The following is a 25,817-nucleotide window of genomic DNA, read 5'->3' on the forward strand; positions in this document are numbered from 1 at the left end:
AACGTCTCACTGAAAATCGTCAGCATAGGCCCATGTTTTGGTATAGCCGCCATATAACGATACCTCACGATTTTCGGTATTTTGAAGATTTTGGCTACAATTTTTAACCGAACTAGCTGTAATTTGACATTTCTCAGTGGTCACGAAACTTCTCAAATAAAAATCGTCAACATTAGTCCACGTTTTGGTATAGCCCCCATATAACGGTATCTCCCGATTTTCGGTATTTTGAGTATTTTAGCTACAATATTTAACCGAACTAGCTGTAATTTGGCACTTCTCTTTGGTCACGAAACTTCTCCACTGAAAATTGTCAACATAGGTCCATGTCTTGGTATAGCCCCCATATAACTATACCTCCCGATTTTCGGTATTTTGAGGTTCTTAGCTACATTGTTTGACGGAACTACCTGTAATTTGACTTTTGAGGTTCCCTGCAGTTATAAAATGTTTACACCAACAACTGTAAATATAGGACCACACTTTGATATAGCCCCGTAGGTTGTACCTTTCAAATGGCTGAACAAATTCTTTGGATTAGATAGTTTAGGCATTATGGGTGGCCGTGGCCTAAAATTGGAAGGAAACTAATTATACCATTTTAATTAATACTATTTTATGGTGAAGGGTATAAAAAGTTAGGCCTGGCCGAACTTAACGACTTTTTACTTGTTTTTTTTTTTTTTAAATGTTCCAATTCATTGACAATGAAACAACGTAGATTCTCCATAGAGAACAGTTGTTTAACCAGCATAATCAATTATTCAATACTCGGTAATTTTTGATATTGACCCCGATCTATGTTTTCTAACAAATTGTGGTGCCATTAAAAATTATATAAATACATGCACACTATAATACAATTGACTCAATATAAGTTTTAGTTTTATTGAACAAGCTAGAAAAAATATGATCCGTTTTAAAAATTCCGTAACATTTATTCTGCTAACAACTATACTGCGGAAAGGATACGCCGAATGTAATTGGTATAAAGCGTAATTTAATTAAAAATCAAATTCCTTTTTTTTCGTTTCTGTTTTGCATTGCAGTGCAAGCATCTTGGCCACCGGAACGTATTGTGGGTGGCGTGGATATACCCGAGGGAAGTTATGTACCCTATCAGGTCTCCTTGCAGTATTTAATGAATCCCGAAGGTTTACAAGACAGTAGTGGACCAATATATAAACATTTTTGTGGTGGTTCAATTATATCTGCACTACACATTCTAACAGCGGCACATTGTTGTTATGGCTTCGACGCCAATCGTATGACAGTTGTGGCTGGTGTAAGAGATTTACGCGATCCAACAGCTAAACGTTATCCCGTTGAGAACATACGATTACATTCAAATTATACCGAATTATTTTCAAATGATATTGCAATTATAAAATTATCCACCCGCTTGGATATAGACAATCATACTCAATCGGTAATAGATTTTAAGGGCGGCGAACGTATACCAGGTGGTGTTACGGTATTTTTAACGGGATGGGGTTTGCGTTTACCGTTGAATTTACAAATACCTTTCTCGTGGCCCTCATTGCAAGAACACTTGAATACAATTAGCACCCCGACAATATTGCAAGTTATGCATTTTCGTACAGTTTCAGATTTCCAGTGTAAACTTGCCATCGAACATTTGACACCGAGAGAATTGTGTGTTACAGGCGATTGGATTTCGGGAGCATGTTCGGTAAGTTTAAAAGCAAATTCTTTAAATTGATCCCTCAGAAATATTGAAATAAAAAACTGTTAATCTTTCTTACAGGGTGATTCTGGTGGACCCTTAGTTATGGTCACCAAAAACGGTTTAATTCAAGTGGGGTTGGTTTCTTATGGCTTATTTGTCTGCGGGGTTTTCAATGGACTCGTGCCGGATGTGTATACGAGAATTTCCGAATACACAGATTGGATAGAGAGTAATATGAACACTTAAAAATAGTTGATAATAAAATAAAATTTATAGAAAAACATCTTTGTGTTTATTTCAGCTCTAGTCCATATTTTGTTGTATTCAAGTATTTGAATAACAACAGCAATTTTCTCATTTTGTTTAATTTGCTGGATGGGCTTATTGACCTGTTTATCGATACAGAGTCGGCGGAAAAGGGAACTGATGAAGTTGTTTGGTGACAACTGAAACTATAGTATTCCCCACCCTCCGCCCGCAACTAATCAATTTCATATCCACTGTAAAACATTTTGTTGTTATTCAAATACTTGAATACAACAAAATATGGACTAGAGCTGAAATAAACACAAAGATGTAAAATTCTGCAGTCCAACAATAAAAAAACGCCAACAACAATTTATAGAAAAACTTTAAAACTATTAGAGCTAAGTGCTATAATCTTAATCAATATTTTATGCACAATACCAGTTATTTTGGCCTTTTACTCTTCTTGGAAGCATAGAGCTTCCCCAAAACATCGGTATTTTACACGATTTGTAGACATTGTTTTGCCCCTTCGCATGTAAGTTGTTATCTCTTTGTTCTTAGGTTATTGTTCTTCGACAAGCTACGGCCCGAATTGGTGGCACGATACCCAACACATGCCCTGCATGTGGATTGAGACCGCACGACACGTTGCATATGTTTAGCTGTCCGGCTAATTCCACTTTCCTGTTTCCTGATTCTTTATTGAAACCGGACACAGAGAAACAAGTTATACGAACGAATATATTTGCATTACTACAACAACATCAACTTGGTCTTATCTCCGTTTACAGAGCTTTGGACTTTTTTATAGGTGTCAGTTACATCATTTATCATGATGTCAATGTCGTCGGCATAAACATGTGGGCGAAAAGTTGTGTCCTTGCCTGAAACCTCTATTCGGAGAGAAACTTTCCTATTGTAATGCCATTTTACGAAGCTGAATGACCTTTACGGGAATACCAAATTCAAACATGGCTTGAAATACCTTTGAACATATAGAGCTGTCGAAGCGTGCTTTATAATTTATTAGCTTGCCTGGTAAACCATCGCCTCCTGCATTATTATTCAGTCGGTTTATTGTTGTCTCTACCTCATCTGGTATCTGAGTATGGACTTTTATGCTGTTTGTATAGAGAGGGTAATACTTTGCCATTGTGAATATGCTGTGGCTATCTGCTGTGATTGCAGCTTACTGATGTCTAGACATCGGATTTTGCATATTTGCATATTTATACCCTCAGCCTTTAGGCTAAAGAGGGTATTTACACTTTGATACGACCAAAAATGTGCCTCATCGAAATAATGGTTTTAGACCCCAAGTATGTTTGTACGATATCCGTTTCAGACAATTTTGAGTAGATCTAGCAATGTCCGTCCGTCTGTCTGTCTGTCTGTCTGTCGGTCTGTCTGGCTGGCTGGTGCGCACGATAACTCTAGAACGGATCAATCGATTCGGTTCAAATTTTGGGTATCGAAATATTTTGTCCATATTCGATTTAAGTTCGAAGATGGGCCATATAGGTCCACTCCTTCAAGTACCTCCCCCACAAATGTTCAAAAATTGTCGCAAAACTTGTGCGCACGATAACTCTTGTTGGGAATAACCGATTTGGTCCATACTTTGCACATAGTGTAATTTCTACCAAACTTAGATTAGGTTCCAATATGGACTCAATTGGTCCACTCCTTCGGGTACCTCCCACACAAAATTTCGGAAAAGTTCAGTTTAGGACCTGGTCTCGAATCGCTTTGATTTTTGTTTACGCAAGTTGTATTCGCTGTCCTCTATACGACCCTGTAAGTTTCATTAGGGGCAAGTCCATACTTCCTGAGAAAATAGCCTGAATGTTACAAAAAACCCTATGACACCGTGTGTAGTGGGTGGAACGCAAGATAACTCTCGAACGGATCTGCCGATTCGGTCCAAAATTTGGCTTTCGTAATATTTTGTCCAAACTTAGTTCAAGTCCAAAGATGGATTATATCGGTCGACTCCATCCGGTACCTCCCCCACAGAAGTTCGAAAATGTTCTGAAAATTTGTGCGTACGATAACTCTTGAAGGGAGTAACCGATTTGGTCCATACTTTGCACATTATGAAATTTCTACCAGACTTAGATGGGGTTTCAATATGGACTCAATCGGTAAACTCCTTCGAGTACCTCCCACACAAAATTTCGGAAAAGTTCAGTTTAGGACCTGCTCTCGAATCGCCTTGGTTTTTGTTGTACCATCTTGTATTCACTGTCCCCTATACGAAGGTACAAGTTTCCTCAGGGGCAAGTCCGTACTTCCTGAAAAAATAGCCTGAAAGTTGAAAAACAAACCCTATGACACCATGTTTATGGGTGGAAGCGCAAGATAATTCTCGAACGGAAAGGCCGCTTCCGGCCAAAATTTGGCCTTCGTTTTATTGTTTCCAAACTTAGTTTAAGTTCGTAGATAAGCCATATCGGTCCACTCCTTCAGGTACCTACCCCACAAAAGTTCAAAAATATTCGGAAAAATTGTGGGCACGATAACTCTTGATGGGAGCGACCGATTTGGTCCATACTTTACACATTCTCATAATATCTACCAGATATAGATCAGGTTCGAATATGGACTATATTTGTCCACTCCATCTCGTACCTCCCACACAAAATTTTGGATAAGTTCACTTTAAGACCTGCTATTGAATCACTTTGATTTTTGTTGAAGCAACTTACATTCGCTGCCTCAATTACGATGGTAAAAGTTGTTTCAGGGGCAAGTCCATACTTCTTGAGAAAACAGCCCGAAGGGTGTAAAAACCCCCTATGGCACCCCATGGTCTATATGTCGGTCCATTCCTTTAAGTACCTTTTCAGCTAAATTTTTGAACTTTAATCCTAATCAATATTTTTGTCGGTTCATACTAGACCAACATTTTGAAACCCCTAAATACATAAGTTTTTTGTGAAAAAAGTGTTTCAATTTGCACAGGCTGAGGGTATATCTCTGTCGGCAAAGCCGACTGATACTTTTTTACTTGTTTTTATTAATAAAGATACGAAAATTCTGATTGGACCAAAATTCGTTTTGAAGAAAACTGAATGCAATGACAGGCTCATATTTTTTATTTTTTTGCATATTTGCATATTTTGCATATGCACAAAATATGCAAAAAATATGCAAAATATGCAAAAAATATGCAAAATATGCAAAAAATATGCAAAATATGCAACTAATTTTTTTGACGAAAATCGTCAAATTAAATTTGGAAAGTCATCAAAAAGTGTTCTAAATTAAGTTTATTGTCGTTAAACGTCGATTTCTTAGCAGATTATTATGTTATTAATTATTATTCCGCCACAGCAATAAATCTGGACTAAGAGACTTAGAAAATTTTCTATAACCCAGCCTTCTTGTTACAACATAAGTTGGTTTCTAATACAAATTTGTTCAAAAACACAATCAGAAATGTCAAAATGAACGTATCCAAATATGTTGATAGTTTCTGCTCGGCCAAGTTGTCTGACAGAATAACAAATGAGCTAGAAATTAAGACTAAGACAATATTGAATATTACATAAAATGTTTCATATTTTACTAAAAACATATAAAAACATATACAGGGCAATCATGAATATTTCCCTCCGAATTTTCCGCACGGAAAATAATTTTAGAAAGTGAAACTCTTTTAAAATCAATATTTGTTAAAAGTTGAAAGGTACTAGATTCGCTTCATGATGGCATAATCTAGTCGAATCGGCAAAAATATTCCCTTTTTGGGCATAAATATGGAAAAAATTGTGAAATTTGGGAGAGGAAACAAATTATGCACCTAATTTTTATTCATGATTGCACTGATAACTATATTTTAATACCCTAAGGGTATTATGTCTTAGTGAATGAGTTTGCAACATGCAAAAGGAACCGAAATAGACCCACAGTTCCTTTTGATTATCTGCATATATTCGCATTTATCCATCTGGCCAGGTCTTTTTGAAAACAAAGTACAGTTCACATTTATAGACCAATTCGCATAAAAATTGGAGGGCGATCCCTGTTTATTTTGGTAAGAAACGATTCAGATTTGGATATTGCACCCATATATACAGTATAATCTCGATAATCCCTACACCACAGGTTTCGGCGGTGTCCGAATTATCAAATTGTCCGGATTAACGAATAGTAAAGAAAATAAATTATTTTCTATGATTAAATAACTCGTGGTAGTTATATAATACTCTACGTGCTCTAAGTGTTAAAAATACACCCATTATTACAAGTCTTCTTTTGTTATATTTTGGATTTACCGAACAGATTTAGAGCGTTCCGCCTAACTTAAAGTTAAAAGTGATGATTGAATTTCTAGGAGGAGCTTCTTACCTTTCTTTCTTTCAATTTTCAATTTCTTAACTTTCAATTTAAAAATTATATTCTTAATGCCTCCAAATTGGTTTATTTTGCGTTTTCTAATCCATCAGATAGTAAAAGAATACATATAATAATGGTCCATAGTGAGATTTTTCTATACGACAATTCGGACATTTTTATTGGCATTGCCCGTATTTGTTCCTTTCCATACTTTTTACCAATTTACCATGCAAGAAGACATAATTTTCCCAAAAATACAGAAAAAGCCAATCAGATTGCGAAGGTAGACATAGAAATATGACGTGTTTAATGTTTACATCAGGATGTAAGCAAAACAAGGGACAGATGTGAAATTTATTTTTTTGGAAATTAAGATTCCTTGAAATCTTTGCCTTTTAGGTGTATAGTGCATTTGACAATTTTAATGACAATATTGCGGCGAATATTTTTCTTAATATATTTATTTATATCCTAGGCAACAAGACTAATGTGTTATAAAAGGTGTTATATCCTTGTACTCCATAATTTTTTCTAAATGTTTCTGAAAAAAATTTTACAGCTTTAAACAACTGTCCAAAGTCGAAACATTTGTAATAATTAGTTTAAATTATCGAGTACACGATCAGGTATAAGTTAATTAATTGTATAATTTCTTTTCGACTGTGTTATCAAAATTGTTTTCCTGTAGCAGGAATGAAAGAACTATATTTTTTTAGCATTCCAAATGCTTTTCTAGCAGAAATATGTGAGTGGTTTTGCCATGTGAAAGATAATTCCAAAGGTTTGACTTATTTTACCACTACCACGCTATTGTGTGGTTTTTCTGAGTGATGCCATTTTGCACTAATCATTTGGTGTTCTTCACATCAATTTTAACTACATCACAATTTAAATAAAATTTGTTGTTTTTAAAAATTTTGAAAACAACAAAACCAGAGATAAGGCTGAAATTATTTTACAACAATAAAATAATACACATCTCAACTAGGGATACGTAAAATCGATTTCGGTTAATCGATTAATCGATTATTAACCGTAAAATTTTCAAAAGTCGTAGTCGACTATTGATTGTGCTAAAGCCGAAAAATCGATAATTCTTAGTCGACTTTCGGAAGACGGAGTCAACTATTATTCGTAGTCAACCATTAGTCGTAGTCTATTATTATTCGTAGTCGGCTATTAATCGTGGTCGACTATTAGTCGTAGTTGACTATTGGGTGTGCTAAAACCGCATAATTGGCGGTATTTTTTTATACATATAACCATCACGGATCGCATCAACGAAAATGGTCGATTATATTCGATTATAATCGATTTTCGGCGGTTAACGATTAATCGAAAGTCGACTTTTAGAACACTCTCAAATAATCGACTAACCGAAAATCGAGTTTTAAGTTTTTGACGAAAACCGAATAATCGAAAAACCGATTATTGCAATTCACTGTGTATCCCTAATCTCAACAAAACTAAAAGTGAATCTTAAAATAATGCATTACTTTTCGCCGAGGAGTGAACATTTTCCAATTCTGCATAAGGCGGTTGTATGCTTACAATATAAAATTATGTATTTTTAGTGCATTAAACTAAAACCATGTCATCAATATTAAAGTGGCAGTTACAGCATTTTTCCAAAGAAGCTTTTTGACCGCAAATATAGGACTAAACACTATAAAATATATTCAAATCTAATATGTGGCTATTCAAAACGTATACTTCTAATTATAGTTATATTCCAGAACCTGGAATCGTAAATCCCATTTTGCGCTAAAAACTAACCCTTTTTCCAAAGACTAGAAAAAATTGCGCTTTTATCTGAACAAAAATAGCGATGACCAACTCTAGCTCCTTCGTTTTTCTGCTAGACAATTTTGGTCGATTAGAAACTATCACCATATTTGGACACGTTGATTTTGACATTTCTGATTGAATTTTTGAAATTTTTCCATTATCTACATTTGTATAGGAAGCAACTTATGTTGTAATAGGAATGCTGGGTTCTTTGACATTTTCTCACCTTGTGAAAACTGATTTAAGTCTTGTTAGTCCAGATTTATTGCTGTGGCGGAATATCTGGAGAGTCTCAATAACATAATAATCTGCAAAAAACTATGTTAAACGGGAAAAAACTTAATTTAGAACGCTTTTTTGATGATTTTCCATATTTAATTGACGATTTTCATCAAAAAACTCTTGCATATTTAGCATATTTTGCATATTTTTTGCATATATTTTGCATATTTTTTGCATATTTTTTGCATATATTTTGCATATTTTTTGCATGTTTTTGATATGACCCCAAATATCGAAAAATTGGCCCTCAAAACGCCTAGATCCAAAATTTGAGTCCAATCGGATAAGAAATAAAAAACATGCTAAAATCCGATGTCTACTGATGTCCAACTACCGTGTTGTGTCTTTTCGTACTTTATTTGCTACTTTTTATCGGGTACGTAACTTTGCTGCAACAAGGTAGTGATTTTTTATTGTTGGAAAAATTGTAAGTTAATTTTTAAAATATTTTTTAAAAATCCACGATTATTGATTGGTCCGTTGGTGGTGGAAAAAAAAATATTTTTTTAAAAATCCACGATTATTGATTGGTCTGTTGGTGGTGGAAAAAAATATTTTTTAAAAATCCACGATTATTGATTGGTCTGTTGGTGATGGAAAAAAATATTTTTTTAAAAATCCACGATTATTGATTGGTCTGTTGGTGATGGAAAAAAATATTTTTTTAAAAATCCACGATTATTGATTGGTCTGTTGGTGGTGGAAAAAAATATTTTTTAAAAATCCACGATTATTGATTGGTCTGTTGGTGGTTGAAAAAAATATTTTTTAAAAATCCACGATTATTGATTGGTCTGTTGGTGATGGAAAAAAATATTTTTTTAAAAATCCACGATTATTGATTGGTCTGTTGGTGGTGGAAAAAAATATTTTTTAAAAATCCACGATTATTGATTGGTCTGTTGGTGGTTGAAAAAAATATTTTTTAAAAATCCACGATTATTGATTGGTCTGTTGGTGGTGGAAAAAAATATTTTTTAACAATCCATGATTATTGATTGGTCTGTTGGTGGTGGAAAAAAGTATTTTTTAAAAATCCACGATTATTGGTCTGTTGGTGGTGGAAAAAAATATTTTTTAAAAATCCACGATTATTGGTCTGTTGGTGGCGGAAAAAATATTTTTTAAAAATCCACGATTATTGGTCTGTTGGTGGTGGAAAAAAATATTTTTTAAAAATCCACGATTATTGGTCTGTTGGTGGTGGAAAAAAATATTTTTTAACAATCCATGATTATTGATTGGTCTGTTGGTGGTGGAAAAAAGTATTTTTTAAAAATCCACGATTATTGGTCTGTTGGTGGTGGAAAAAAATATTTTTTAAAAATCCACGATTATTGGTCTGTTGGTGGTGGAAAAAAATATTTTTTAAAAATCCACGATTATTGGTCTGTTGGTGGTGGAAAAAAATATTTTTTAAAAATCCACGATTATTGGTCTGTTGGTGGTGGAAAAAAATATTTTTTAACAATCCATGATTATTGATTGGTCTGTTGGTGGTGAAAAAAAGTATTTTTTAAAAATCCACGATTATTAGTCCGTTGGTGGTGGAAAAAAGTATTTTTTAAAAATCCACGATTATTGGTCTGTTGGTGGTGGAAAAAAGTATTTTTTAAAAATCCACGATTATTGGTCTGTTGGTGGTGGAAAAAAGTATTTTTTAAAAATCCACGATTATTGGTCTGTTGGTGGTGGAAAAAGGTATTTTTTAAAAATCCACGATTATAGGTCTGTTGGCAGTGAAAAACATATTTTTAAAAAATCCACGATTATTGGTCTGTTGGCGGTGGATTTTTTTTAAATCCACGATTATTGGTCTGTTGGTCGTGGAAAAAAGTATTTTTTAAAAATCCACGATTATTGCTCTCTTGGTGGTGGAAAAAAATATTTTTTAAAAATCCACGATTATTGCTCTCTTGGTGGTGGAAAAAAAAATATTTTTTAAAAATCCACGATTATTGGTCAGTGGGTGGTGAAACAAATATTTTTTAAAAATCCACGATTATTGGTCAGTGGGCGGTGAAACAAATATTTTTTAAAAATCCACGATTATTGGTCAGTGGGTGGTGAAACAAATATTTTTTAAAAATCCACGATTATTGGTGGTGGAAAAAAATATTTTTTAAAAATCCACGATTATTGGTGGTGGAAAAAAATATTTTTTAAAAATCCACGATTATTGGTGGTGGAAAAAAATATTTTTTAAAAATCCACGATTATTGGTGGTGGAAAAAAATATTTTTTAAAAATCCACGATTATTGGTGGAGGAAAAAAATATTTTTTAAAAATCCACGATTATTGGTCTGTTGGTGGTCGAAAAGAAATATTTTTTTAAAAATTCCTCGATTATTGTTCTGTTGGTGGTGGATTTTTCTTTAATTCACCAGAGTCCAGGTTTGAACCGGTGTCTTTCATCCCCTATCTCTAATAACTCTTGCAATTTTGGTACCTTTTGTTCGGAAGTGTTCGGAATTTTTTTCCACAAAAAGTTGCATCTTAGATTCTGTGGCGGATATAACATAAATCTAATTGTGAGGGGATTTAACTTTTGTTTTGGCAAATATGAGCAAATTCGACCGCGTTAAGCAAATAAATTTTCATAATAATGTTTAGACGATAAAAAGCGATAATCTAAATTTATAATAAAAAGTTGAAAGCAACCTGTTTTAGTAACTGATTTAAATCTTTAGGTAAACTAACCTCATTCCTAAGCTATCAGCTACAAACAAGGCAGGTATTTGGAATAAAAGGCAAGAAATTTGACACACTGACAATTTCAATGTCATTTGAATAGCAGCAACAAAGTTCCGACAATTGCCTGAATGCATATAAATAAGTAGTACAACCACATGGGTGTTCCACCTTCTACTCATTATGATAAGAGTTGCCCTGTGGCGTCTTAAAGTCAATTTCCAAGTTCTTTGTAAATGTTATGTTGCTATAAATAAAACAACTTGGAAATAGAAAAAGTTACTCAGTTTTCTTTAGAGGAAAACAAGTGTCGGTACAATGTTTCCAAAAGTATTGCTGAGTTTTGCTTTTCTGTTGGCATCGGGCCAAAGTTATGCTGCATCATCATGGGAGGAACCTTTGGATTGTATGTTATTTCGTAATTTTAAATTAAATTATTTAATAAATTGTGTTAAAATTTTGTTTATCTTTCCTCCAGTGGATGCGTATTTTGATGCCTTAGATGCTGTTCCCGATTCCCAAGAGCGGGTTGTGGGTGGTTATGGCGTTGACTCAGAGCAATACATCAACTATCAAATATCTCTACAGTACAATAAGGATGGAGAATATCGTCACTTTTGTGGTGGTTCGATAATATCTCCCAATCGTATTTTAACTGCCGCCCATTGTGTCCAAGGCCAGAATGCGGAAAAATTAAGCATTTTAGCTGGTATCAATGATTTAAGAGCTAAAGATGGCACCCGCTCACAAGTTACAGCCATTGATGTCCACAAAAATTATGTTCCCCTAAAGTCCAGTGATATTGCCATTTTGAATATTGATCCACCACTAAGCTTCGATGGTAAACGTATTGATAAAATTAATTTCAGTAACCCCGAGAAGGTGGGTGCTAAACAAGCTGTACGTTTATCTGGTTGGGGTTCAGTACATCATTTCGGTAATGGAATTTTGGCCAGATATCCAAAGAGATTGCAATTGCTGAACTATGTAACCATGGCCAATGAGGATTGCAAACGGACAATGTCGGATTTATCAGATACGGAAATTTGTGCCCGCGAGAGGTTTGGCAAGGGTGCTTGTAATGTAAGTTTATTGATCAGAATTTGTTTTCAATTTACTCGTTATTGCTTTGGTTTCTTTGATTTTAGGGTGATTCTGGTGGTCCCTTGGTTATGCAAAAAGATGATACCTTAACCCAAGTTGGCATTGTGTCTTATGGTACCGCCTTTTGTGCTTCAAGTGCTCCAGACGTCTATACCAGAGTTACCGAATTTGATGATTGGATTAAGGAGCGTCTTTAAAACCATCGATTTGTATTTTATTTATTTTTTTGCCACAAAAGAACTTTGTAATAAACTTTTTTGAATATTTAAGCCACGAGGAGCTATTTTTGTAATTTTGAAGTAAGGTTATGTCGAAAAAGAACCTTGTAAAACTTTTTAATTGTATAAGGGACCTTATTTTGAAGGTCTCATATGAGCATCTTAAAGGTCTTCTGGAAAATAAGTTCTTTGAATGTCTTCTGGAAAATAAGTTCTTATGAAGGTCTTCCGAAAAATAAGTCCCTTTGAAATATTTATCAAAAAGTATATTCTTTAAAAATTAAAAATTTTCATTGAAAAATACTTTTTAAAAATCCCCAATTTCCCATTGAAAAATATTCTTTAAAAAATCTACGATTTTTCATTGAAAAATGTTCTATAAAAACCACGATGTTTTATTGAAAAAATATTGTTTAAAAAATCGCCAATTTCCCTTTGGAAAATATTCTTTAAAAAATGAACGATTTTAAATTTAAAAATATTTTTAAAAAATCCAAGATTTTTCATTGAAAATATTCTTCGAAACATCCACGTTTTTTAATTGAAAAATATTCTTTAAAAAGTCCACGATTTTTCATTGAAAAAATATTTTTGAAAATCCAGGATTTTTCATTGAAAAATATTCTTTAAAAATTCCACGTTTTCCTTTCTTTGAAAAATCCAAAATCGTGGATATTTTAAAGAATATTTATTCAATGAAAAATCTTGGATTTTTACATTTTTTAAAGAATATTTCCAAAGGTAAACTGGGGATTTTTTAAACAAAATCGTGGATTTTTTAAAGAATATTTTTTAATGAAAAGTCGTAACTTTTTTAAAGGATATTTTACAATGAAAAACTGTGAATTAAATAAAAAATCGTGGATTTTTTAAAGAATATTTTTAAAGAAAAATCGTGGATTTTTTAAAGAATATTTTTAAAGAAAAATCGTGGATTTTTTAAAGAATTTTTTTTAATGAAAAGTCGTAACTTTTTTAAATGATATTTTACAATTAAAAACTGTGAATTAAATGAAAAATCGTGGATTTTTTAAAGAAAAATCGTGGATTTTTTAAAGAATATTCATTCAATGAAAAATCGTGGATCTTTTAAAAAATATTTTTTCAATAAAAATCGTGGATTTTTTAAAAAATATTTTTTCAATGAAAAATCGTGGATTTTTTAAAAAATATTTTTTCAGTGAAAAATCGTGGATTTTTTAAAAAATTTTTTTTTCAATGAAAAATCGTGGATTTTTTACAGATTTTTTTTCCAATATTTTGTGGATTTTTTAAAGAATATTTTTTCAAAGAAAAATCGTGGATATTTAAAGAATATTTTTTCAATGAAAAATCGTGGATGTTTTATTATGTATTATGTATTATTTAAAAAAGCCACAATTTTTATTAAAAACATTATTTAAAAAATTCAACGATTAGTATTAAAATATTCTTTAAACTCCACGATTTTTATTAAAAATTATTCTTTAAAAATTAAAATATTTTTCGTTGAAAATTCGTGGATTGTTTTAAGAATATTTTTCAATGCAAAATGTGGATTTTTCAAAGCGTATTTATACCCTCAGCCTTTAGGCTAAAGAGGGTATTTACACTTTGATACGGCCAAAAATGTGCCTCATCGAAATAATGGTTTTAGACCCCAAGTATGTTTGTATGATATCCGTTTCAGACAATTTTCAGTAGATCTAGCAATGTCCGTCCGTCTGTCCGTCTGTCTGTGTGTCTGGCTGGCTGGTGCGCACGATAACTCTCGAACGGATCAATCGATTCGGTTCAAATTTTGGGTATCGAAATATTTTGTCCAGATTCGATTTAAGTTCGAAGATGGGCCATATAGGTCGACTCCTTCAGGTACCTCCCCCACAAATGTTCAAAAATTGTCGCAAAACTTGTGCGCACGATAACTCTTGTAGGGAATAACCGATTTGGTCCATATTTTGCATATCGTGTAATTTCTACCAAACTTAGATGAGGTTTCAATATGGACTCAATCGGTCCACTCCTTCGGGTACCTCCCACACAAAATTTTGGAAAAGTTCAGTTCGCTTTGATTTTTGTTTACGCGAGTTGTATTCGCTGTCCTCTATATGACGCTGTAAGTTATATTAGGGGCATGTCCATACTTCCTGAGAAAATAGCCTGAAAGTTACAAAAAAACCCTATGACACCGTGTGCAGTGGTTGGAGCGCAAGATAACTCTCGAACGGATCTGCCGATTCGGTACAAAATTTGGCTTCCGTAATATTTTCTCCAAACTTAGTTCAAGTTCAAATATGGATTATATCGGTCCACTCCTTCCGGTACCTCCCCCACAAAAGTTCAAAAATGTTCGGAAAATTTGTGAGCACGATAACTCTCGAAGAAAGTAACCGATCCATACTTTTCACATCGTGAAATTTCTACTAGACCTAAATGAGGTTCTAATATGGACTCAATCGATCCACTCCTTCGGGCACCTCCCACACAAAATTTCGGATAAGTTCAGATTAGGACGAGCTCTCGAATCGCTTTGATTTTTATTGCAACAACTTGTATTCATCGCCCCCCATACGACGGTACAAGTTTCATCAGGGGCAAGTCCATACTTTCTGAAAAAATAGCCTGAAAGATGCAAAAAGGCCCTATGACACCGTGTGTAGTGGATGGAGCGCAAGATAACTCTCGAACGGATCTGCCGATTCTGTCCAAAATTTGGCCTTCGGAATATTTTGTCCAAACGTAGTTTAAGTTAGAAGATAAACCATGTCGGTCCACTCCTTCAGGTACCTCCCTCACAAAAATTCAAAAATCGTCGGAAAAAATATGCGCACGATAACTCTTGAAGGGAGTGACAGATGTAATCCATACTCTGCACATCCCAATATATCTACCAGATATAGATCAGGTTCGAATTTGGACTATATTTGTGCTCTCCTTTGGGTACCTCCCACACAAAATTTCGGATAAGTTCACTTTAAGGCCTGCTCTCGAATCACTTTGATTTTTGTTGAAGCGATTTGCATTCGCTACCTCCATTACGACGGTAAAAGTTGTTTCAGGAGCAGGTCCATATTTCTTGGGAAAACATCCCGAAAGGTGTAAAAAGCCCTATGTCACCATATGTGGCTCTCGAACTGTTCTACCGATTTGGTGCAACATTTGGTCTTCGTCATATTTTATCCAAACTTAGTTTCATGGGGCAATACCGGTCCCCAACTTCCGGTACTTCTCCCCTATATTTAAAAATGTCACTAAAATGTTAGGACGATATCACTTGAATGGTTCAACTAATTTGGTCCAAACTTTGGATCTCCTAATATTTTGTCAAAATTTAGTTTAACTTCTAAAATGGCCCATATCGGTCCTCCCTAAGGGTACTTCCCCCGCAAAAGTTCAACATTTGTGTTAATTCCTAATGTTGAAAAAGGGCCACAAAATTCTGAAGATACGCTAAATACATTCTATATGTCCGTAGATGAAAGTTTCAATTCACATTGGCTGAGGGTATACATCTGTCGGCAAACCCGACTGACACTTTTTCACTTGTTTTTAAAGAAAATCGTGGATTTTTAAAGAATATTTCCTTTGACTTTTATTAAAAAACATTTTTTAAATCCACGATTTTTAAAATATAGTTTTAAAAAATCCACGATTTTTAAAATATAGTTTTAAAAAATCCACGATTTTTAAAATATAGTTTTAAAAAATCCACGATTTTTAAAATATAGTTTTAAAAAATCCACGATTTTTAAAATATAGTTTTAAAAAATCCACGATTTTTAAAATATAGTTTTAAAAAATCCACGATTTTTAAAATATAGTTTTAAAAAATCCACGATTTTTAAAATATACATATTTTTAAAAAATCCAAGATTTTTACAATACATTTAAAAAAAAATTCACGATTTTTAAAAAGGCAACAGTTTTTAAAATATATTTTAAAAAATCCACGATTGTTATTAAAAAATATATTTAAATCCACGATTTTTAAAATAAATTTTTAAAAAATCAACGATATGTTTTAAAAATCTACGATTTTTATTAAAAAATATCTTATTAAAATTTACGATTTTTATTAAAAAATATTTTTTAAAAATCCACGACTTTAATCAAAAATATATTTTAAAAATCCACGATTTTTATTAAAAAATATCTTATTAAAATTTACGATTTTTATTAAAAAATATTTTTTTAATATCCACGACTTTAATCAAAAATATATTTAAAAAAATCACGATTTTTATTAAAAATATTTTTTTAAATCCACGATTTTTTTAAAAAAATCACGATTATTATTAAAAAAATATAATTTTAAAAAATCCATGATTTTTATTACAAATATTTTTGTAAAGAATCCACGATTTTTATTAAAAAATATTATTTAAAACATCCATAAAAAAAAATCAACGATTTTTATTAAAAAACATTATTTAAAAAAATCAACGACTTTTATTAAAATATTCTTTAAAAATCCGCAATTTTTATTAAAAATTATTCTTTAAAAATTTAGAATATTTTTTGTTCAAAAATCGTGGATTATTTTAAGAATATTTTTCAATGAAAAATGTGGATTTTTCACAGCGTATTTTTCAAAGAAAAATCGTTGATTTTTAAAGAATATTTTCTTTGATTTTTATTAAAAACATTTTTTTAAATCCACGATTTTGAAAATATAGTTTTAAATAAAAAATCCACAATTTTTAAAATATATGTTTAAAATTCCAGGATTTTTAAAATATATTTTTAAAAAATCCAAGAATTTTAAAATACATTTTTAAAAAATCCACGATTTTTAAAAAGGTCACAATTTTTAAAATGTATTTAAAAACAATCCACGTTTTTTATTAAAAAATATTTTTTTTTAAACCCACGATTTTTATTAAAAAATATTTTTTAAATCCACGATTTTTATTAAAAAATATTTTTTTTAAATCCACGATTTTTAAAAAAATCAACGATATGTTTAAAAAAAAATATTTTTTAAAATTTACGATTTTTATTAAAAAATATTTTTTAAAATTCCACGATTTAATCAAAAATATATTTTTAAAAAATTCACGATTTTTATTAAAAAATATATTTTTAAATCCACGATTTTTATTAAAAATATATTTAAAAAAAATTCGCGATTATTATTAAAAAATATATATTGTAAAAAAATCCATGAATTTTATTACAAATATTTTTGTAAAAAGTCCACGATTTTTATTAAAAACAAGTAAGCAAAGGCTATAGTCGGACGGAGCCGACCATGTGATACCCTACAACACCACCTGTAGGAATTAGCTATGTGCAACCGCATTGCACGCTGAATGTCCGGGTATGATTCCCAGGCCTGGCCACATCAAATTTTCAACGGTGGCATAATACCCCTTTGTAATGCTGCCGATATTTCCTGATTATTTCAGCCATGAAAAACTTCTCTACAAGTGGCAACTTGTACACGCCTTTCGGATTCGGCGATAAAATGACATAACATGAATTCATTCCCTCCCTTGTCCCTACTGGGATTTTGTGGAACAATTTTTTAAATTATATATTTCTAAACAATATGCCAAAATTGGAAAATTCACATTGATTGTGGGTTTATTGAAGTTCTATCGTCCTCACATATGCTTGGTAATGGTGATTTTCAGGGCATTTCGAAAATAGTTCATTGTGGTTATATATGTACATATTTTATACCGATAGAAATAACAAATAATAATGAATAGAAATTCAAATAATTTTTTTTTTATTTATTCTTTTTATTTGCAATCTATTTACAAGAAACCTTCAGCAAATTTAATAATTACTACAATATAACAGAATTGTTAAACCCCAATGGATTTAACAATAAATACATATTACAACTTCAATTTCAGATTACATATTTTATGAAACTCATTAAATAAATGGGAGGTCTAAAACATGTCTTCGTTTTAGTCTTCTAATTTCATCTGTGTCATCTAATAGATTAATTGCTAACACATTCGAATGGTTACTTAATCTGTTAAGATACGTAGTACTAATTTTTTTAATTTCATCTGTAATTTTATTTATGTTTAAATCTCTATGAATCGCGTTATTATTTAGAAACCAAGGAGCACCCGTAATCAATCTAAGCGTCTTTGATTGATATCGTCGAAGTATCTCAATATTAGAATTGCTGGCTGTTCCCCATAGTTGTACTCCATATGTCCAAATAGGCTTAAGAATGGTCTTATACAGTAGTAATTTGTTATTCAGGTTCAGTTTTGATTTTGGACCAAGAAGCCAGAACATTCTTTTAGTCTTCAGATCTAGTTGCTGTCTCTTATATGTTATATGATTTTTCCAGTTAAGTTTTCTATCAAGGTGCAGACCGAGATATTTAACACACTCTGCAGAAGGAATTGTAAGTCCATTCAATTTTGGAGAAGGACAGTTTCCTTTCCTTAAGGAAAATGTAACATGCACAGATTTTTCAGTATTGACTCCAATATTCCAGTTATTAAACCATTTCTCGATATCATTCAGATGTGTTTGGAGTAAGTCAGTAGCTGAAGAAGGATCATCGTTAATAGCAAGAACGGCAGTATCATCTGCATAAGTAGCAATCATAGTCTCATTTCTTACGGGCATATCTGCTGTATAAAGCGTATATAAAACGGGACCTAAAACACTACCTTGTGGCACACCAGCTTTAATGACGCCAAAATTAGATTCTTTATCATTGATTTGTACATAAAATGTTCTTCCATTCAGATATGAATTTAATAATAAATAAAAAGGAGCAGGTAATAACATTTTTAGTTTATATAACAAGCCTTGATGCCAAACCTAGCAAACGCCTGTTTGACATCCAGAAAGGCTGCAGAACAGAACTGCTTACATTCCAAACAATCTCTTATAACCTTCACCAGTCTATGACACTGCTCAGGTGTTCGGTGATTTTCTCTGAATCCAAACTGATGATCTGGCATAACATTTATATTATTTAAAATCGGAAAAAGTCGCTTTCGAAACAATTTTTCGAACAGTTTAGAAAATATGGACAATAAACTTATAGGCCTATACGATGATAACAGGTTTTCAGGTTTTCCAGGTTTTGGTATCATAATTATTTTAGCACATTTCCATTGCACTGGAAAATGGGACAGCCTCATAATAGAATTATAAATTGTTGTTAGGAACACCAAACCCTTCATATTCAATTACACACTAAGTAAGATAGTACTTATAAGTCAGCTCCGCTAACGGTGATATACCCTCAGCATCTGACCAAAAAAGAAGCAAACACAATAATTATGCCGTATAAAAAATATATATTTTGTAGGTATCGTAATGTAAGGCTTTACCAAATCTAACTTCTGATTTTTGAAAAAGTTTGAGAATTATTTTTTGGAAATTTTGGACCATTATCTCAGGAAGTATGGACTTACTCAGGAAAAATTGTACCGCTGCAATAGGTACCGTGAAAAGAACCTTCTTCAAAAAATTCAAATAGATCCGAAACTGGTCCTTAAATTGCACTTTTCCCAAATTTTGTGTAGGAGGTACTCGAAGAACGGGACCGATATAGTCCATATTCCAACCTGATACATGACTGGATGAAATAATAGAATGTGCAAAGTTTGGACCAATCAGAAAATCCCCTTGAGAGTTATCTTGCGGATTTGCCATTTTAGATAGGTTTCTTGCTTGTTTTTCAGGGTTTCTTGGACCTTTTCGGCCATAATCTCTGGAGGTATGGACTTGCCACTGCAATTGTACCATCGCAAAGGGGACCGCAAGGACAATCTGCTGAAGAAAATGAAAACGATTCGATAGGACTCTTAAATTTCACCTTTCCAAATTGTGTGTGGGAGATACTTGAAGTTGTGGAATGATATCGTCTTACCGGATCTATACCTGGAAGGAATACTAATATATGGAAAGTTTGGACCAAATTGATTTCGCACTTCGACAATTATCGTTCACACAATTTTTCAGACAAATTTTGAACTTTTGTGGGGGAGGTGTTGAAGGAGTGAACCGATGTTGACCATATTCGAAATTAAATTAAGTTTGGGCAAAAATTACGAAGTGCAAAATTTGGTTCCAATCGGTAGATCTGTTCGGGAGTTGTCGTGCGCACCAGCCAGCTAGACAGTAAGAGAGACAGATGAACGGAACTGAAAATGTCTCTGTCATGATATAAGACAATTGGTAGCATGGGAGGAAATTATGGTTCTTTACAGAAACCCCATTACATATTAGGCAGTATTCCCGTTATCTGGCAGACACATTATTGCAATTTGCATCAGGGGAAAGGTCAGTAGTTATTATTCCATATGTAGGCTACTTTGCCGGTATATGCCTTCCATTAAAATATGGACCCAAAATAAAATCTGAATATTTTTCATACAAAATTAATGATCAATGTCACCCGCTAAATAATATCAGATCATCATTCAAAATTATAGGCATTTTCTTCTACGTAAACTCTTACCACGTGCAAAATTTCGTGACTATTGAACTATAATTGCGACCTCTAGCGGGTTTATAATTATACTACAAACAAAAAACTGGATATATTAGGCTGTAACTCTGTTATCTGATCACGTACATCCACATAATTGACATCAATTAAAAGGTCAAGAGATCGTCTTCCAAATGTAACTCACGAGTGGGGAATGTGTCGTTCAGGAATAAAGATATAAGCTGTTTATAAAAAAATTTCACAATTTTCACACAAAAGTTGTGGTCCATTTAACCCTCTAAATATCATCTGATCGCCATCTCAAATCGCAAGCTTCTTCTTTGTCATATACTCTTATCTTATTTAAAATTTCGAGGCTATCGGACTATTATTGCGACCTACAGAGCAACTACAAAATCGGATAAAAATTATGTTTTTGGTCCATTTCACCCGCTAAATATTTCACGATCATCAACAATTAAAATAGCGATCTATTCTGATGTGAAACCGACCTCCATACCAAATTTCGTGACGATCGGTCCATAACTGCGGCCTGGAGTTTGATTACAATTTATAATGGACAGACGGACACACGGACGGACGGACAGACGGACGGACGGACACACATCTCAAAATCGCTTTATCTCGCCGAGATATGAAGACTGGTATACCACATTGGGGGTCTCCGACGAATATTTCGCGGTGTTACATGAATTTTTCCCAAAACAAACTTATAATACCCTTTCTACATAGTAGTGTAGGGTATAAATATTATTTAAAAATCCATGATTTTTATTAAAAAACATTAATTAAAAAAAAATCAACGATTTTTATTAAAATATTTTTTAAAAATCTACGATTTTTATTAAAATTTATTGTTTAAAAATTCACCATAAAAACATTTTTGAAAAATATTCTTTAAGAAATCCTTTGCTTTTAACAACATAATATCATCACACTGTCCATAACTAAAGTTCAAGTTCCTCCGGCTTTAGCCCTATTTCTTTATCGCTAAATAACACACAATGTTTCTAAATAAGAAGTAATTCCAAACGAATGTCATTGCGGTAAGTCTTTTAAGTTTTTTGTCAAGAAAATTGACGTTAATAGCTTTAAGAAGTTAATTTATTGGAATAATTGTCCTCAGCTGTTACATAAGAAGATAAGGGCTATCGGAGTTATTTAAATTTAATTAAAAAAGAAGTAGAATACCTCATATTTTAGTATAAAAACCATCCTTTGGCTACATTGTAGACAGAAAGGATATCTACAATCAAAACTTATTTTTGCGAAAAATTTGTTTGAAATGTTCGCTAAATTTGTGCTAATTTTAATGTTCTGGGCTTTGAAGTGGGATCATATCAGAGGATCTTCAGAAGATATTCGTTGGGATTGTAAGTGGCAATTTATATGTAGATGTTTTAGTTATGACAATATTAAGAATTATTTAGTGGTGAAATTAAAAATAATTATTATAAATCTTGTGTAGAAGTGTAGTTCCGCAAGTAATGCCTTGGTTTTTTATTTCCAAAACCATTGATTTTACTTCATTCTAAATTTGTTTATTTTTTTTTTTTGTATTCCAGTGGATGCCTATTTCGATGCCATGGACAAATCGGGAAATTCCAAAGATCGTATTGTGGGAGGTAATAATGTACCGGATGGAGAATATGTGCACTATCAAGTCTCAATACAATATTTGAAAAATAATACAAATCGTCACTTTTGTGGTGGTTCAATTATTACACCAAATCGTATTTTAACCGCTGCCCATTGTGTGGTGGGTCAAAATCCGGAACGCATTTCAATATTGGCAGGTGTAATAGATTTACAAGATTCGAACGGGTTGAGATCTCAAGTTACAAACATTGATACCCACGAAGGCTACGAACCTTTAAAATGCAACGACATTGCTATATTGAGTGTTAATCCACCGCTTGCATTGGATGGTGAGCGTATGGCAACAATAAATGTTGCGTATAGCGAAGAGATTGGTGACAATGAGAAGACCATATTAACTGGTTGGGGTTCAACACGACAATCCCGATCATCTCCCCACTATCCAAATCATTTACAAATTCTGCCATATCGTACCATGGATAATGCGGTGTGTAGGAGAAAAATGCGTAACCTTACTGAGACGGAAATTTGTGCCAAGTCCGCCAGAGGTACTGGAGCATGTGCGGTAAGTTTTAAATTGAACTTTAGTGACATTACTTAATATTTCTATTTTTTTTTTGCTAGGGAGATTCAGGTGGCCCTTTGGCCATGGAAAGAAATGGGGAAATGATCCAGGTTGGCATTGTTTCTTATGGCAGGCGTAAATGTGGTTCAGATGGCCTTGATGTTTATACCAGAGTTGGTATGTTTAATGAGTGGATTAAAGACAGGATTTGAGCAGGGTTTATTCATTGGAAAAATGTAATAAAACAAGGTTCCAAAATAAAAACATCGTATTCCTTCTTTTTAGATAATATATTCAAAGAAAAGAATCAGACGCTTTGCCGACAGCTATATACTCTCAGTTTATGACCCTAAAAAACAATTACGAGGGATTAACAATTACGATTGATTGACGCAATGGGGGGATTAAAATCACAACTTCTGTTACACAGTATCCTGGAAAACTTGGACGAACATATTAGAGATCACCTAACGCCAGGGTGTCAAGCGAACGCTTGCCTATGGATGTTCCAAGGTTTGAAGTAAGGGTACCAACTGATTTAGAAAGGAAAGAGGATATCGGGGCCTCTCAAAGAGTAAAGACTAAGATGTCAAGTCGTGGCCATGGAACTGGAGGGCAAAGTCAGGGTGCACCTCAGTTCCCCCTACTAATATAACGACACATGAATCATAAGAAATTATACCTAAAAACAAATTCCACGAAGAACTGTAGTCGTTGATAAATTGTTATCGGCCTCAGTCGAGAGCGCTAATTCCTTGCAACCAGTACCATCGAAAATTAAGAAAGACTATCCATCTACCATATCCGGTAGAACTAGTCTTCCGAGGCAGGTCGCCGCTAAGGAAGGAACTGCGACCAATTATTTTTGCCCTGAGCCCCGGAACAGATGATGTCCCTAAGTTTCAGTCAGAATAGTGTTTCCGCTGAGGGCGAGGGCAGTTTATCCGATGACAAACTGTAGTCGTCTATAAATTGACCTTGAAGTATGACCCTATAAAACGAGGAAGGACCATTCATCACCACCCAACGCCTCGGTCAGCGCTGCAAATAGAAAAGATAAAGAAAAGTGGGCCTACCGTAGGTCGATACTCTACCTCAGGAAGTACATTGGCCACCTCGAAGAAAGTGTGTAAGTTAATCAAGATTAATTTCAAGGTGGTGAGCAATTTCAAAAGAAGATAACCTCACTTGCCGAGGATAAATCCTGACCTTACAAGCTTTCTCCCTGTTCCCAATGCCGCAGAGGCCTCTAAACTCTAAATCAGGAGCGATGGTGACTTGACTCAACGTCGCAAGAAAAGATTCACCTCTTTTGACCTTATAAAATCCTTCAAAGGAAATTACACCGGTAGGACATCCATCAAAGTTGAAGGATGTGAAATCAGCCCCAGAAAAAGTCAAGGAAGCAGAAAGCTAGGAAGCCTGATCATGGCGGTTCCTACGAAAACAAGAACTCTTTACCAAGTAACAGGGCGAAGAGATTTGGATCAACGGAGAAACCAAACCCTAAGGCCAAAAGCAGTACTCCAAGTCGTCTTTTTCTCTGTCTTCTATCATGAGAATGAGAGCCGGAAAGATACCACTGCCAATATAGCCTTACAAACTAACCAAAGCCTACCGCAGGTCGATACGCTACCTCAATATGTGCATCGGTAGGGAACCCCCGTCCACCTAGATAAGAGTGTGTTAGATAATCAAGATCAACCTCAAGGTGATGAGAAATTTCGAAAATAGATACCCTCACCTAGTGAAGAGAAATCCTGACCTTAACAAGCTTTCTCTCTCTCTTCCCGATGTACGCAGAGGCCCTAAACTCCAAATCAGGAGCGATGGTTACTTGATTCAGCGCCCAACGAACAATTCACCTCTTTTGATCTGAACATGGCACAATTACCAAGGTAGTGGCATCGTTAAATTTTGAATATGTTATGTAAAAATTTTCGGCTTAAGATGAGTTTAAGCATTAAGCTCGGATCGGGACCAATTTTTTTCCACAGGTAGGTCTTGTTACCCTGATCCAAAATATATATAACATTTTTTGCGGAAGTCCATACTTTCCGAGATATGGGCCTCCGAAGTTCCGAAAATTCCCTTGTTAAATGTCGGCTACTTAGAGAAAAATTGTAATTTAAAAGAAAATGTTGCTCCCGTTCCTTAGATTGGCTCCTGTCCATAGCAGAAAGTCTTAAATCCCCGGCCGAAGGCCGGCTATATAGAAAAAAATTATAATTTTATCCGAGCTTAATGCTTAAACTCAACTTGCTCCAAATTTTCTTTATGTTGTTGAGGAAATTACAACAAAAATAATTTTTGTATAAAGGGCTTTGACACTTCATATTCGAACAGCTGGTGTGATACCACTACCTGGTAATTGTACCATGGATCTGAATAAATTCTTCAAAGGCAGGATCTGAAACCACACCGGTAGCACACCCCTTAAAGTTGAAGGGAGCAGAAAGGGAAGAAAGTCAAAGGGAGCAGAACGCTAGGAAGCTTGGTCGTGCGGTTCCTGTGAAAACAACACTTCTCTACCAAATAACAAGGTGAAGAGAGTAAGGTCAACAGAGGAACAAAACCCTGAGGCCAAAAGACTGCTCTGTCCTCTATCAAAGAAAAGATACCACTGTCAGTGTAGCTTCACAACTTCCCAAAGCCACAAGGTATTTGCGAATCTTTTTTCAGGGATAGCAGCGCTGAAATTAACTCAAAAGCCACCTACGGAGGTCGTCTATTCTATGGAAGCAACCTACGGAGGCCTTCTATTCTATAGAAACCCCCTGCGGAGGCCTTCTATTCTATAGAACCCCCTATAGAGGCCTTCCATTCTAAAGAAGCCCCCTACGAAGGCCCTCTATTTTTTAGAGGCC

At 33.7% G+C, this 25,817-nt stretch overlaps 2 protein-coding genes across 2 annotated transcripts; both read left to right on the plus strand.

The window, feature by feature from the left end:
- Positions 1 to 885: 885 nt before the first annotated feature.
- Positions 886 to 12,373, plus strand: LOC141390530 (transmembrane protease serine 9-like). Its single transcript, XM_073963471.1, has 5 exons — positions 886 to 979; positions 1,050 to 1,693; positions 1,769 to 1,919; positions 11,521 to 12,125; positions 12,191 to 12,373. Exons 1-5 carry the CDS (start codon positions 910 to 912, stop codon positions 12,341 to 12,343), a joined length of 1,623 nt encoding a protein of 540 aa, XP_073819572.1. The 5' UTR covers positions 886 to 909; the 3' UTR covers positions 12,344 to 12,373.
- A 9,725-nt stretch (positions 12,374 to 22,098) lies between these two features.
- LOC141386411 (chymotrypsin-2-like) lies at positions 22,099 to 23,162 on the plus strand. Its single transcript, XM_073955313.1, has 3 exons — positions 22,099 to 22,159; positions 22,352 to 22,950; positions 23,010 to 23,162. The coding sequence occupies exons 1-3, from the start codon at positions 22,099 to 22,101 to the stop codon at positions 23,160 to 23,162; spliced, it is 813 nt and encodes a 270-aa protein (XP_073811414.1).
- The last annotated feature ends 2,655 nt before the right edge of the window (positions 23,163 to 25,817 follow it).

This window comes from Musca autumnalis, unplaced genomic scaffold (genome assembly GCF_047663935.1).
Source record: "Musca autumnalis isolate F117 unplaced genomic scaffold, ASM4766393v1 scaffold_1, whole genome shotgun sequence".
In the NCBI taxonomy this organism is placed as follows: domain Eukaryota; kingdom Metazoa; phylum Arthropoda; class Insecta; order Diptera; family Muscidae; genus Musca; species Musca autumnalis.